Here is a 16,508-nt window from a genome sequence, read left to right on the forward strand (position 1 = left end):
TCAAAAAAAAAAGATGAAGTCTGTTAAAACCCAAATCTGCCTGAATAAAAATTCCATGCTCATCCACCTATTGTACAACCTCCTTTATTCTGATTTCCCCTAGTGTCAGTGGTTTCTCTCTGCTCTTAACATTCCCATGTTGACTCTGAGTCTCCAAGACTATCATCCTCTCTTATTCATTTTCCCTGATGTGAAATATGAAAAAGCCTTCTTTTGATTCAATTGTTTTTTTGTTCACTCTTTAATTTTATTTTCAAAAGCGAATTGACTTTCATTTTCAATGACCCCTTGATCACTGAATCCTTTCAATGACCTCAAAATTGCTCCATTTTTGCTTTTGGAGACTATGATCTCTTTCCACATTTTTCAGAACATCGGTTCTTTATCCACTTCACATAAACTGGAAAATCCAATTCTAAGACTAGTTTTTTATAAATTTGTACTTGTACTAAATTTCCTCTACTTTGACCCTGCTGTATACATTTTTTAAGGAGTCTAAGTGTTTAAAACTTTATTTTAGCTAATAATTAGTTTACCTTTCTCTTCTTTTTGTAATGTCTTATAATGTCTCAGCAAATGGTGTACTTTTCTTTTAAGACAAGACAAACACTTAATTTTGAATTTTTTCATCAATCTTTTCTTCCATGTATACATAATCTCAGGTTCCTCTTATTAAGACTTTTTTTTTTACCTCAAGGAGCTGATCTTGTATTTTGCTAATATATATTTATCCTTTCTCAATCTTTCCAAGAGTGGTCTGCACTTTCTATTTCAATTGCTGCAGTACAAACGTAACTTTTTACATTCCCTACATCTACAGAAACTCTCACCAATAACATCTTATTAAGTGCATTACATGATTTTTCCCTCAATCTCACTTATCCCATCCAAGTTGGTATATCTGGTGTCCATAGTTTGGCTTTTCCTCATCTTCCCAATTCTCTTACACTTAGCTGTGTACTTCCTTGAAATATGATGGAATTTGACATTTAAATCTTTATGATTACTTAGTGACTTAGGTAGAGTTTATTATATATTATTGGCAATTTTCTAGAGATGAAAAAGGTTATGTTCAGGAAGGCACTGTGATTTTTCAACACAGTAGAAAAAGTAGGAATAGGTATATTAGTAATAATCAGAAGTAATTGCAGTAGTAATACTAGCAGTAATCACATTCCGATTGTAGTTATAGTATTCAAAGAGAATAAATATAGTTATATGGATAACAACCTATATATTCAATTATTTAAATATTCTAATATTGATAATAAATCATTTTTATGTTTCATAGGCTCTAGAAAACAAGCAAGAATGTGAGATAGAGCCTTATTGTAAAAAATAGCTAGAAAAGTTTTTTTTTTTGAAGAAGATTAGCCCTGAGCTGACTACTGCCAATCCTCCTCTTTTTGCTGAGAAATACTGGCCCTGAGCTAACATCCATGCCCGTCTTCCTCCACTTTATATGTGGGACGCCTAGCACAGCATGGTTTTTGCCAAGCGGTGCCATGTCTGCACCCAGAATCCCAACTGGCTAACCCGAGGCCACTGAGAAGTGGAATGTGCAAACTTAACCACTGCGCCACTAGGCCGGCCCCTAGAAAAGTTTTAAACATATACCAAGCCCAGTGTAACCATATATACCTAGATAGATACTTCCAACCAAGACAGATATGATGATGGGGGAATTTTGAAAAGGTTCTTTGCTTCTATGTTCTTGGGACATCACTAAATAGGAACAAAATTAATAAGTAGTGTGATTAAGATAAAATGTGGTCCTATAATTACAGGAACACAAACAGACCTAATGATCGTAGGGCTGATTTTTCTCTAGCTAAAGTAGTTGTGCTGGATTTTGGTTGTCAACTTTACACTGCTGCCACTCACTCCTAAGATTTCCTCTGCATTCAAAAAGCATATTTGAGCAGGATTCCTCTACTAGATAGTTATGAGTTAGGATTTCCACTGATAGGGATTTGAACCATATTTGGAAGGCAGAGAGGACAGAAGGCTATTATTCCTAAGAGATCATTGAAATTTCATGCTCCTGATGGTCTGCCATGATAATGTCTCAGACATCTTTTCTAGTTCCTATTTTGTGTGGATGACATGGTGATTTTATAGACTTATTTTCAAGCTTCCACTTTGATCACTGGTGGCTGTCTGTGGAGTCATCTCAGACTCATTCATGAGCTCCTGCTTCAAACATGTGATAGGCACGCACAGCAGATTCTCTGACTTCCCTGCACCCTAGCTTCTCTTCTTGTGTCTGTGCATTATCCATGTTCATGTAAGCTTCACTCATATTCATGTAAACTATTCCAGATTCATTCATAGTTCATATTATACCGCTTTATTTCTGCAATATTTGTTGTGGCTCTGTTCTTCTTCTTGAACCTAGAATGATGGTATTTTTGGTACCAGAAGTTGTTCCAGTGGAATAGACACATTAAGATGATAATCTGGAACTAGTTCTCTAAGCTTTACAGATTGTGAAGGTGTAATTACCCACTTAACAGAGGCAAAATACACAATATTAATCCATCCCAATAAATTGCATTGCAGGAGTTGTCACCTATAATCACCATGAGTCAAGTGCAACAGAAGGCAAGACTTTGGATGACTAAGCCCCTGTTACAATAGATTATTAAGAGTGGAAACAAAGAGTACAAAGATTGTGGGATGGTTGGTTCCTTAAAACTGTGCTAAAGAACTTTGAGAAAGAAAATGATGAGCTCAGAGCATTCTATTCCCTTTTCAAGACCCAGGTATGTAAAAAGGAAGATTTTTTTTATCTCTGTGAAAGAATCTTTTATCTTTTGGGGCTCTGTATTTCTGTCAGGTTGAGATTTTGAAAACTGAACACAAAGTCTCATCCTATGGGTCACTCCATTTAAATGAAAATTGGTTTCATAGCCTAATGGTCTGTGCTAAAATTGCTGGAGAGGGAAAAAAATGCTAATAAATGATGTAGGAAGACCAGGAGGAAGACTTATTGCATCCATTTGTGGCAGTGTTGCAAAGTCTTTCTTCAAGGGGAACTGGCTTCTTCTTTAAAGGGGTTCCAAGTTTTGGTTAGTCCATATCCGGGAACCAGGTGAGAGGCCATGACTCTCCAACTTGGTGACCCAAATGAAGTTTCTGTTCACCAAACCAAGAGTTCTTCCAATTATAGAGTTTAAGTAAAACCCAGGTATTTTGTTATATTTAATACTAAAATCACCATGAGTAATTAGCCACAGCTAAAGAATCCTCCACACCAATACATTATAATTACTACTCTAGATATTAAGCCTATTACAGAAATGGCAACTATATATTCTCTGGTTGATAAATGCTGCCCCCTTTCTCCACTGTCATTCACTCTCCCATCATCCCTCACTGAAGTCAGGAGTGTCTTTTCAGGGGCAGCATCCCTCCCATTATCCCTGGTCTGCTGAAATGAGCCAAGACAGAACTTGTCCAACACGCTGGTACTATATCATCAATGCAGGTCTCAGTGACTTTGTGAAGGGAGGATTCCCTGAATCCTTCTGAGGGACGGGACAAAATGGAGAGGAAGTGGGAATTTTGATCAGTTGCTTAGGCATCATTTGTAGAAAAGACAACAAATAGTTTGTATTACTTTTCTATTGCCACATAGCCAATTACCACAATCCTAGTGACTTAAAACAACACATATTTATTATCTCACAGTTCTGAAGGTCAGAAGTGCTGTATGGAGTGGCTAGGTTCTCTGCTTAGAGTCTCATGGCTGAAATCAAGCTATCAGGGGGCTGAGTTCTCGTCTGGAGGCCCTGGGGAAAAATCCTCTTCAAGCTTCACCATTGTTGTTGGTATAATTCATAATTCATAAGGAATTCATAATTCTTTGTGGTTGTAAGACTTGGGTCCATGTTTCCTTGCTGAAAGTCAGCTAAAGATTGGTCTCAGATCCTAGAGGCAAACTACATTCCTTACCAGATGATTCACTCCATCTTCCAGCCAATGGTGGCATGTCAAATCCTTACCTTGCTTTCTCTGACTTTCTCTTTCAGGAACTCACGTTAAGCCTTCTGGTCTTAAAGATCTCATGGGATTCAGTCAGGCTCTCCTGGAAAATCTTCCTATCTTAAACTCAGTGCATTTGTAACTTTAATTACATTAAAATCCCTTTACAGCAACACCTAGATTAGTATCTGATTTAGTCACTGAGTAAAAGTGTGTGTAAGCCAAGCCAGGAATCTTGGTGACCATTTTAGAATTCTGCCTACCATGCACTTAAATTGCTTTGATGACATACACATTGTATCAATTTCTGGGCTCTCTGTCTGTAACATTGATGTTTTTGTTTTTCTTTTGATGCCCCTGTCTTGATTTATAGTAATCTTTAAGTCAAATAATGTAAATCCTTCAACATTGTGCTTCTTTCCACATAAATCTTTGAATCTTCTCGCTATTTGTAAAGCAATACATATATTTTTCATTTGAAATGAACTGGATCACTCTGTAGAGAACTGACATTATAAGATCATTTCTTCGGTATACAACAGGGCATATCTCTGCATTTATGTATGGGCTTTTAAAATTCTATCAGTAATGGTTTGTACTTTTTAAAAATTATCCTTATGTGTTTTGTGGCTTTTTATATTATTTTACTTTCCAAGTATTTGCTGCTAGTGTGTATAAATTCAATTAACTTTTGTGTATTTTTTGGTAGATTCTTTAGTATTTCTCAAGAATTAAGTTACGTTACTTTGGAATAAAAACTGTTTTATTCTCCTTTCTACGCTTTATATCCATTACTACATTTTCTCACTCAATCAATTGGCTAAGACCTCCAGTGTGTTGTTGAACAGAAGTAACATGAGAAGAGAACTTTTTCTATTTCCTAACATTAAGGGAAATGCCCTTAATACTCCCTCAATTAAATCTGGTGTTGAGTAGGTTTTTATTGTACATCTGCTTGGTAAAATTGGAGAAATTCCTTCTATCCCTACTGTGCTGAGAGTTTTTATTCATGAACAGGTGTTGCATTTTATCAGATACTATTGCAGTGTCTATTGAAAATGGTATATGGTGTTTCTCCCTTTTTATTTTAATATGCTTAATTACATTGATTGATTTTACCAAGGTAAATAAAGTTGTTCTGTGTTCCTGAGATTAATCCCACTGGGTCACAATTTATTATTCTTTTTCTATATGGCTCAATTCAATTCTCCAATATTGTGTTTAAGAAACTGCATCTGTTCATGAAGGACATGCTTTTCTCTTGATTTATTTGACAAGGTCTGGCAAAAGGCTTATGTTGGTCTCATAAAATTAAGTGGGAAGAGTACCATTCTCCTCTATGTTCTAAGAGATTTAGACTAGAATTGGTATTACTTGTATGTTAAATATTTGATACAATGTACCTATGAGACATCAGGAACTGGAGTTTCCATTAAGGGACGCTTCCTGATTATGAATTTAACTTCTTTAGTAGGTATAAGACTATTCTGAATTCAAACTCTTAACGTGTCAACATTGGTATTTTGTGGTCCTAACCTATTGTTGCTCTTTTGAAAGGAATATATCTTATATCTCTGGCTGATATTAAGATTTTCTTATTGTATTTGTGTTTTTCAGGAGTTTGACTATGCTATTCCTAGGTAGAATTTTCCTCTAGTTGAAATTTTCAGAATATCTTCATTCTGTGGATTTGTGTCTTTCACCAATTTGGAAGATTATTTACTCTTGTCTCTTCAATATTTCTTTTTCTCTTTGGTTTCCTCTCATTCTGGTATTCTGATTACATGTATATCCAAAATTTTGACTATGCCCTATGGTGTTGTTTTTTCTCCCAGCTTTAATTTGTATAGTTACTATCAACCTGATTTCCAGTACACTAATCATCTCTTCTGCTATGTCTAGTGTACTGTCGAAGTCATGTATTGGGTTCTTAAGTTTGGTTATTATGTTTTTTATTCCTGGATTGTTGTTTGCTGGTGAACGTTACACATTTTCATCAAATTTTTCCATCATTAGTCTCTTTTCTTCAATATCTTTTAAACAGCTTCGTTAAAGGCCTTGACTCCTACTTGTATTCTACTGAATTATCCACAAGTCTGTTCCTATGGTCTTTTCTTCGCCTCTTTGTCTTCAATTATATGATTTTGTTTCTTTCCATGCCTAGTTTTTGATCAAATACCAGTCATTTTGTATAAAAAACATATGGGCCTCCATTGATGCTATTCCTCCAGAGAAAATTCCATCTTCCTCTGGTAACCCAATAAAATAAAGATGTAACACCCTAATTCACTCAAAAACTGTAAGTAGAATTTTGATGAGGCTCCATCTGTCTCTCATTTACCACTTATTCAGAATGGCCATCCAGTTGTTTGAACTCATAGAGTTAATGGAGTTTCTGAGTGTTTACTTAGGCTCCTCCTCTCTCTGGTCCATCTCATGGACATGAGAAGACTCCACACTTTCCAGTGATAAGAGAAATTAATACATCATCTCCCCAAACTGTCTAATTGATGATAGGTATCAGGCATTTGAATCTGACCTTTTAAAATCTCCAAACTAGGGGGCTGGCCCGGTGTCTTAGTGGTTAAGTTCATGTGCTCTACTTTGGCAGCCCAGGGTACGTGGGTTTGGATCCTGGGCATGGACCTACACACTGCTCATAAGCCATGCTGAGACAGAGTCCCACAGACAAATAATAGAGGTAGATTGGCACAGATGTTAGCTCAGGGACAATCTTCCTCAAGCAAAAAGAGGAAGATTGGCAACACACATTAGCTCAGAGCCAATCTTCCTCACCAAAAAGTAAAACAATCTCAGAGGGTCCAAGAGGTCAAAAACATTTTTGTAATAATGCTAGGGCATTATTTGATGATGTTCATATATGCACTGATGGTTCAAAAATAGTGGTGGGTTAAATTGCAAGTACCTTAGCAGAAATCAAGACAGTGGTACAAACTGTACTGGTAGTAACTATATTCTCTACCATCATACACTTGCAGGAAAAAAATAGCCCCCCAAACTATGGCGGGGCAGGAAATATTTTTTGGAATCATTCAGAGAGAGAACTAAGAAAGTAATGACTGTGAGTAAAGCCCCAATATTTGAGCCACTACCATCATAAGGAAAAAGAGACTAATAAAGGCTGGTGATCTCTATTTGAAAACAATGTGTGACCATTCCTGAATAGTGGAAAAATTCCCAAATTATTTTTCAAAATGTGGTGCAAAATGAAAAATCTCTCATTATCTCAATAATTGCCTCTGGTTCTGTGCTGATGATGTAGCATATAATTCTGCTTCTTTTCTCAGCCATGGTAAAATGTCTCTGACAGCAAGCCTATGAATTATATGGAAGCTATTTAATGAATAATAGGATGGTTTGGGCTTATCGGTAGCTTACAGTAAAAGTACCAACTGAGAAAGAAAATATGAGGGACAAAAAAACCTGATTTAACAAGTTTAACAAAACACCTGATTTAACCTGAGAGAGAGAATCCAAGGACCTACATGGCATTGTTAACTTTGGAAAGAACAGAATCAACAGTGGAATCAGCTGCGAAGGTTTTAAAAACAGCAATGCCTGGCCTATTTCCAAGACATTCTGATTCAATGATCTTAGAAGGGTCTGGCCTGGAAAACATTTCTGAAGCTTCTTAAAAGATTCTAATGAGTATTCAAGTGTCTGAGAACCACTGGGAAAGAAGGTATGAGAAATTATTAAGATTTTTAAACACTAGGATTAGAGAGATGAATGTTTCAGGCAATTTATATTATTAATGAATGAAAGAAACAGATCATCTCTACTATCTGGTGTAAAAAATAAGTAGTGGTTATGGTAGAAACAGGAACAATTGCCTTCGTGACTTAGGAAAAAATTGGAAGACGATTTCATCATTGTAACTAAAGGCAAGGGACTGAATCCCTGTGGACTAAGAACTTTGACTAGGAGAAAAACCCCTATGATTTTCAGCCTTTTCAACTTAGTCAGTATTTTTGTATCTTCTTGGGAAGCACCAGAAGGTAAGATTGGAAATAGAAATTTTGATTACAAAAATTCTAGGAACTTCTTGATTTCAACAAGGCAGTATGGGTGGAAAACCTGTAGTTTTCTACATACTTCCAAAGCAATAAGTATATTTTTATGTTACCTTGGCATGCATTAGTTTATCTTATATTTAAAACTTGAGTAATATTTGCCTTGAGTAGGTCTTGAGGCATTATTATGATGTGTTTGTTCTATTATGTATGCTACTTGAGAAATCATTCCGAGAATCTTGCCCTATAGTTCAAGTTTTTATCCCTAAGAATCATGTATTCAACTCCATGTAAAGTATAGTTCTGTTTGATTAAAATATTATTTTTAAATGTAAGCCAAATACTTTATCTTTCAGGGGTCTGTACTCTAGCTGATAGAATAAATCATTACACAAAATAATAGGTGGTAAGTAAAGATGGAAATCCATACATGTGTTATCAGTTGAATTGTATCCCCTTAAAAATTATGTGATAAAGTCCTAAACCCCAGTACCTCGGAATGTGATCTTATTTGTAAATATGCTCTTTACGGAGGAAATCAACTTAAAATGAGGTCATTAGGGTGGGGCATAATCTAGTGTCCTTACAAATAGAGGAAACTTGGAGAAAGGCACAAATACAAGAAAAATGTCAGATGAAGGTCAAGAAAGAGATCATGGTTATGCTTCTACAAGCCAAAGAATTACCAAAGATTGCCAGCAAACACCAAAAGCAGGTGAGAGTCATGGAATTCATTCTTCCTCACAGCCTTCAGGAGGAACCAACGCTGCTGACACCTTAATCTGAGTTTTCTAGCCTCCAGAACTGTGAGACAAAAGTTTTTTGTTTACTCCATCCCATTTGTGGTATCTTGTTCTGGCAGCCCTTGAAAACCAACACAATATGATTAAGTGCAAAATGATGATAATCATTATCAAATGAGTTTTATGGTTGAAACATATTTTCCAAAATGTATTTTGGATTAAGCTTAGTGCTGAGTGATTTACAAAAGTTACCTTTTGTACTCTTTATAACAGTTCTGAGAGATAGATATTAGCCTCACTATGGAAATTTAAACAAAGATAAGGAGGCCTGATGATACCACATTTGGCAGTACAGTGATCATTGAAACCCAGGCATGTCTGATCTCAAAACCCATGTCCCTGTTCAACACTCTGCACAACTTTTGGTAAAGAGCAGTAGAAGAGGCCACATGACTGAGTTTAGTGAAAGGGGAGAATATTATCTATTAAAATGAAACAGAGCTCATGAGGATGATGAACTTCTTCTAGAGCTTGAAGAAAGGAATGAACCGAAAATGTTCGGGTGGCTTGAAGATCAAAGCGTATTCTTCTTGAGGGAAGTAACTTGAGCCAAGACCTCATATCAGAAAATGTGGCGGAGTGTTTAGGATGAAAAAGTAGGGTCGTCAGAATTTATGTTGAAAAACAATAAGGAGAAGTAACCTCTTGTGCAGTATCCTGAACGCCAAAATAAGTAGTTGCCTTTGCTTTTCTGACGGTTTGGAACCTGCAGAGGCTTTTGAGGAGAGTGACATAACTCAATGGTTCCAACAAAAAGGAATCAGAGCATATTGTATCCTGAGAATGGGAAGGAAAGGATTTACTTTAACTGGAGATTGGGTGAGGTAACCAGGAAAGAGAGAAGAAATTTTCAGAAGTAGCAGTGTGTCTTTCCAATAGGTACTAGCTTTTCTCTATTTGGGATACTGCGAGGAGGTCCTGTTTGAAGGCAGGGAGATGGAATACATCAGTGGTTCTCAAACATTAGCAAGCATCCAAATCACCTGGAGGCTTGTGAAAACATATTTCTGGGTCCAAACCATAGAGTTTCTGATCAGTAGCTCTGTGGCGGTGTCCGGGAATTCACATTTCCAAGAAGATCCCACATGCTGATGTTACCTGGTTGGGGGATCACACTGTGAGAATGACTGGACTAAATGAATATTTTTCTAAGCATCTTGGAGTCATGCTTGTGTGCCATGATAAGCCACTGATTTGTTGCAGGCTTTTTACTGTGTTCTGCAGAAGGACAGTGTTGCGGGGTTTATAATTTAGGGAGAATGCAAGTTGGGAGACTCTATGGCATCCACACATAAACTGACCTTTTCATGCTTGATATTTTCCAACCATGTCCAAATTCTTACCTCTATTTTCCATTTAGTTTCTAGTTTATTTTTAATTCTCTCAAAGGTGTATGTTTCTAAATATTTATACTAATTCAGTCATTTGCCTCAACACAAGCCCCTTTTTCCCATTTTCCTTTTACATATATATATTAATATGTATTCAGAATAGTCCTCCTTCTAAGTAGGAATAAAGGTAAATTCAGTAAAATCTTGTATTCTAAATAAGTAGTTACATATAGCTGTATAGTGTTTTCTGATGCAGTGTTTTTAAGAACCAGTGACACAAAGACCCTTGATTCATGATTACATAGTATGAAGTACTTTGTGAGCATCTGGATGCAGATTTTCTTTTGTGAGAAAGAATTTACAATACTTTACAAAGACTGAACTAATGAATTTCAGATTTTGAGTGTATTACTGTATACGAACCCTTTGTATTATTATTTCTACAACTAAAGATAGTCTAAGATGTTTTTGAAAATTGTTTAACCACAATCTTATTGGCCACTAATATTCTGCAAGACATAGTTTTGCAGGTATGATAATAATGAGATTTTTTAAATCTGTTATTTCTTTACACTCTCTAGCTAATTTAAAAGATAAAGTTTTAGTCACAAGTTCTTACTATAATTGCAAGGGGTGAAGACACTACTTTTTCTTGCAGATAGTGACACACACTCACACACATACTCAGGTACATTCCATGAATTAAATAATCCTTGGGAGAGTCTGTCAAACAATGCCCTTGTATGATTTTGAAAAGACATGCCAACTGCCTTTTTACCTGATTTCAGTGTTTTCAATACTGCTACTTAACAACATATTTCAAGGTGAGTAAATTTGCTGGCTTGAGTGAGGCACAAGTTTCCTACGGGTAATTAAACTGTATTTAATAGGCAGAATACGTCCTTAAACATCTTGAATGTTAAGCTGGAGTTTTGGGAGGTTCAAAGTACGATGATGATCAGTAATATAGATGTGTAGGATGAACTGAAACTTTAAAAACTTTTTGAAATAAGCTTAATTAGCTGGTATAATAACCATCAATATATGAGGACTAGGTTGTTCTTATAAAAATAAGAACAGCTGTATTTGTATGATGACAGAGTTGGTTTTAAGAACAAATTTGTATGACTATGTGACTGGGTGTTTGAGAATTAAAAAAAGGAGTGAAGAAGCCAAAGTTGTGATTTATATGCTTACTGAGATGTACAGCTAAAGAATTGAGGAAGACTACGGTTATGAATATTTGGGGAAACAGAATAAAACAAACGGGTGAGGACATGCTCAACCAAGTCTTCATTTTCTCATGGAAATGAGAGCACATATGTACATATAACTATGCCTAACATATATACATGTATAATAACTATTACAACACAATATGATAAGTGCTATTGTAGAGGTATATTTAGAAAGTTATGGGAGGGTTTCCAACTCAAAATACTGAGGAGTATATGCAGCAATAGAAAAAGACAATGATTATGAGTGAAGAGATGACCAGCAAACTAAATATTACAAGGTATATGGAAGGATCAAAACACATTGATATCTGATGAATAAAACAAACCAGAGATTACTACAGTCATGAATTACACATAAAGGCCCTGTGCAAAAAAAAAGCATTAATTAAGATCTGTTCAAAGAATGCTGTTCCAATAAGCACCACCACTACCACCATTCTTTCTGGCCCTCACTCCTATGTGCAGCAATTAGCAGCGAGTTGCATACCTGAAAGCAAAGTAAACAAAAGGGAGTACTGCTCTCTAGGGACAGCAATCAAACTGACTGAGAAGATGAAGGCTTCTCTCGGGGTGTTGGTCCCCTACATAAACCTCTCGTTTTGGTATTCGGCGAGTCCCATGTGAAGAGTTAGATCTTCACTTACAATACCCAAATTTAAGTCTCTCATTTTCAGGCTCTACTCAAGTACCCAGTATTCAAAATTCAGTTACCTCTTCAGGGTCCAGGTCTATAGCTGAATCAGTCCTGTCTCTACAAAAACAGAGGAATTTGTTCTCCTAATATTTGTATGGTCTTAAGCTTACAAAATTGTATTGGTGTTACAATATTTAAATCAATAGATGAGCATGATATGATCTTTTGAAAAGACATTTTAATAAGTGTTAGTAACAGGACAAGAATTTCAGGACTGGCCCCGTGGCACACCAAAGTTTGCACATTCCACTTCGGTGGCCCAGGCTTGGTCAGTTCGGATCCCAGGTGCAGACCTAACACACCATTTGTCAAGCCATGCTGTAGCAGACATCCCACGTGTAGAGTAGAGGAAGATGGGCACGAATGTTAGCTCAGGGCCCATCTTCCTCAGCAAAAAGAGGAGAATTGGCAGTAGATGTTAGCTCAGAGCTAACCTTCCTCAAAAATAAACAAACAAAAAAACCCTGGAATTTCAAATTTTCATTCTAACTGATTGTTTTTAGATGAGAAGTCCTTATATTTCTGGTAACACTCTTGCCATGTAAACTTGCCTATATCTCTGGCCATTTGTTTAGAACACAGTTTTGCATAGATATAAAAAAAGTAAAATCCGTGTCAGCTAATGCTATCATTAGAAAACAGAGATATTGGGGCCAGGCTGGTGGCGCAGCAGTTAAGTGTGCACGTTCCGTTTGTCAGCAGCCCTGGGTTTGCCGGTTCAGATCCTGGGTGCAGACATGGCACTGCTTTGCACACCATGCTGTGGTAGGCATCCCACATACAAAGTAGGGGAAGATGGGCACGGATGTTAGCTCAGGGCCAGGCTTCCTCAGCAAAAAGAGGAGGACTGGCAGTAGTTAGCTCAGGCCTAATCTTCCTCGGAAAGAAAAAAAAGAAAACAGAGATATTGACTTTTGCTGTTTGAAAAGTACTTCTGTGAACATGGGAAAAGTTTTATTTAAGTATTGGCTGAATTAATTAATTTAATTAAGAGTGGTCTTAATTTGTATATTTTATTGCAATTATCTGCATAGTTAATTGCATTAAATTTTATTAATCATAAAATACTACCATAAAATTGAAGTGTTATTAGGCTACAGGTAAAGGTACTGATATATTATTATTATTATAGAAGTTCTGGCTCTAAAATCCAGTGTACTCCAGAAAAAACAAGAGACTAAGTGTCAATTTGATCAGTCTTCTAAATAGACTAGACCAAAGCAGATTATATGCCTCCTTAGTTTCCTTTTGCAATTAACACACCCTAATCACTAATTTCACCACAAATTTTTGAAGGAAGGGCAATCTAGAGTGAACAAGCAATCTCCAGAGGGGAAAAAATGAGAGTAGGAGAAAAGAGGAAAGATATTGCTTGCAAATAATACCAAGAGTGCAATAATGGGTCACCTGCCAATGCCCACCTTCACAACAGGAGAAGCAGACAGTTTCTGGAATGATGGAATTACATAGGCCTTCTACCAAGAGAGGGATGGGAGTAAGGCCAGGCTCAGTTCTGGATGGCCTTGAAACTTACACAACTTTGAGGGCCCTCTTTAAGGAAGAAAAGAATACACAATTATAAATACAAAACTGCTAGGTTCTTGTAATGGACTTGAGCTTCAAATAAATCCTTCTCTGGGTAGGGATAAAAAAAACATAGATGTGAAAATAAGGAGGTTTAAAAATGTCCTACCTCTTCCTGGGAAAAATTTCTCCTAATGGGGCCACAGGATAGAAGCCAGGGACCTTTAGACCAGGAGCAGTGAAAGCCGGCTTCTATAGCATTTGAGAGTACAAGCATGAAATCTGTTCAATCATTCATTAACCACAGTTGTGTTGAGTCAGTGGTGGGCAACCAGAGAACATCCTTCTTTTAATGATAAAATAAATCATGTCGTGCAGTTGGCTGATTTCCTCTTTGTCAGTGTTTCAACAAAATAAAAACTTTCTCTGTCCAGTTCACTTTTGTCTAATCCTTTGTAGAACAATTCTATTTTCCCCAGAGGACTAAAAGCTGGCCTTGGCTCATTGTTAGACTGATAGAGATAAACTAAGATAATTGTTTGTTTGCTTATTGTGTGTTAGTTTGTTTTCCCCATTGGGTGCCAATTGAGGGAATGGAACTGAAGCACAGGGTATGGAATTTGGGTACCTTCACACACCTTCTTAAAGTTTCTTCATTTTTGTGTGTGTGAAAAGAAATCTCTAGATACTGCCCTCCTCAAACTGTAATATAATGAGAATTTAGTTATTTTACTTCTTCACCATGATTAAATTACATATTTATGATCTATTAATTAGTTGCAATTATCTACCAATTATTCTGAACTAGAGGGTCATCATCCATATAATTGTATAACAAGTACTCTTGGTTGGTCTGTGAGTTTGGTGCACAAATGAAATTATATCAATGCACAGGATAATATCTCTTGGAAAAAGTGGATTATTAGTTATAGATATTTTACATTTCTATATCAGCAATGACATTCAGAATGCCCTATTCCTCTGTTATAGAACTTGCTACGTACTGACATATGATAAATTACAGACATACTCCTATCTAATACTAGGTTATGTGGTCCTTGAGGGATCAGATACTCCGTCAAGATGCTGTGGTTCGCATTTGATATCTCATTTAATAATCACAGCTACTCAATTAAAAAGTTATTTCTGCTTTGCAAAGAGAGCAAAATGAAGCACATAGAAATAACTTGTCAGGGGACATACAAATTTGGAGTGGCAGAGCTTGAGTGTGATTAATGCTACCTGACTACGCAGTCTCTACTCATTTCTTTACACAGTCCTGGTCATATTATCTACGTTGGTACCAGGCACAATACATAGAGCAGACAGTGAATAAATAACTACCCAGATGTTTAACTTTTACAACTTCTTGTGGTTCTAGATAATGAAAATATCCATCATGGAATGGGAGAACCAGACATCTAGCTCTGACTTCATCCTGATGGGAATCTTCAGTCACACTCCCACTCACATGTTCCTGTTCTCTCTGGTCCTGGGTATCTTCACAGTGGCACTCTTGGCAAACACTATCATGGTTCTCCTCATCTATCTGGATACCCGGCTCCACAACCCCATGTACTTGCTCCTCAGCCAACTCTCCCTCATGGACCTCATGCTCATCTGCACCACTGTACCCAAAATGGCCTACAACTACTTGTCTGGCAGGCGGTCCATTTCTGCAGCAGGATGTGAAGCCCAGATATTCTTCTATGTGTCTCTCCTTGGTGCTGAATGCTTCTTATTGGCTGTCATGGCCTATGACCGCTATGTTGCCATTTGCTACCCTCTTCAGTATCCCAATCTCATGAACTGGAAAATCTGTGGAGTCATGGTTGCCTCTTCATGGACCCTTGGTTCCTTTGATGGGATTGTTGATGTAGCCACTACCTTATCATTCTCCTATTGTGGCTCCCGAGAAATAGCCCAGTTTTTCTGTGATGTGTCTGTGCTCCTAACTCTCTCATGCACTGATACTTCCACATTTGAAACTCTTGTTTTTATTTGTTGTGTGTTAATGCTTCTCTTCCCTTTATTACTCATCGTTATCTCCTATACTCGTGTAATCATGGCTGTCATTCGCATGAGTTCTGAGGAGGGTCGGCACAAGGCTTTCACGACCTGTACGTCACATCTTCTTGTTGTCGGAATGTATTATGGAGCAGCTATGTTCATATACATGCGGCCCACTTCTAATCGTTCCCCAACCCAGGACAAGATGGTGTCATCCTTCTACACCATTCTCACCCCCATGCTGAATCCCCTTATCTACAGCTTCCGCAACAAAGACGTGGCCAAAGCATTCAGTAAGGTCCTAGGGAAGGGAAAACCTGGAAAATTAATTGGATAATAATCAACAAAGGCCCTTTTCCCTGATAACTCCTCTCTCTCAATCTGATACATTAATTTATTTAAAAATATGTGCTAATGACACATGTATAGACCATTTTCCTGAGATATGTATAGACCTCAGAGCAGATAGACTCTGGATACATATCTAGTCAGTTGACATATTTTGAACTTATTGTATATATTTTGGTTTTAAGTATAAATCAATTAAAGTTCTTGAAAAGTAAAAAATTAAGTTAGTAAACATATATACCTTAGTTATAGAACTATATAACAAAAAAAACTGCATTAAATGCTTTCCCTTATTTTCAAAACCCAGAATTTTATTGGACTGCTTATATTGTGTCTTATGTACTGAGTTAAATAGTACACTTGCCTAATTCATGTATTAGTTCATTTGAAATAAAAGCTAAATCAGAGTCACAGATTTGTTCTCATTTGCCTAAAAGCTTATCCTATATTGAATGCTACTTATATTTGCAGAGGAAGGAGAGTTGTTTTGCTTTGTTTTGTTTTCATTGTTTGACTTTCTTATTGCACTGAGCATTTGT

The 16,508-nt window shown here is 36.7% G+C and overlaps 1 protein-coding gene across 1 annotated transcript; it reads left to right on the forward strand.

The window, feature by feature from the left end:
• The first annotated feature begins 15,010 nt into the window (after positions 1-15,010).
• Positions 15,011-15,958, forward strand: LOC106829639 (olfactory receptor 2M3-like). Its single transcript, XM_014838852.3, has one exon. It carries the CDS (start codon positions 15,011-15,013, stop codon positions 15,956-15,958), a length of 948 nt encoding a protein of 315 aa, XP_014694338.3.
• Positions 15,959-16,508: the final 550 nt, after the last annotated feature.

This window comes from Equus asinus, chromosome 8, assembly GCF_041296235.1.
Source record: "Equus asinus isolate D_3611 breed Donkey chromosome 8, EquAss-T2T_v2, whole genome shotgun sequence".
NCBI lineage: Eukaryota > Metazoa > Chordata > Mammalia > Perissodactyla > Equidae > Equus > Equus asinus.

Bases quoted from the DNA above. Each gene is read 5' to 3' on its own strand.
- LOC106829639 (XM_014838852.3), top strand. From the start codon at position 15,011: ATGGAATGGGAGAACCAGACATCTAGCTCTGACTTCATCCTGATGGGA.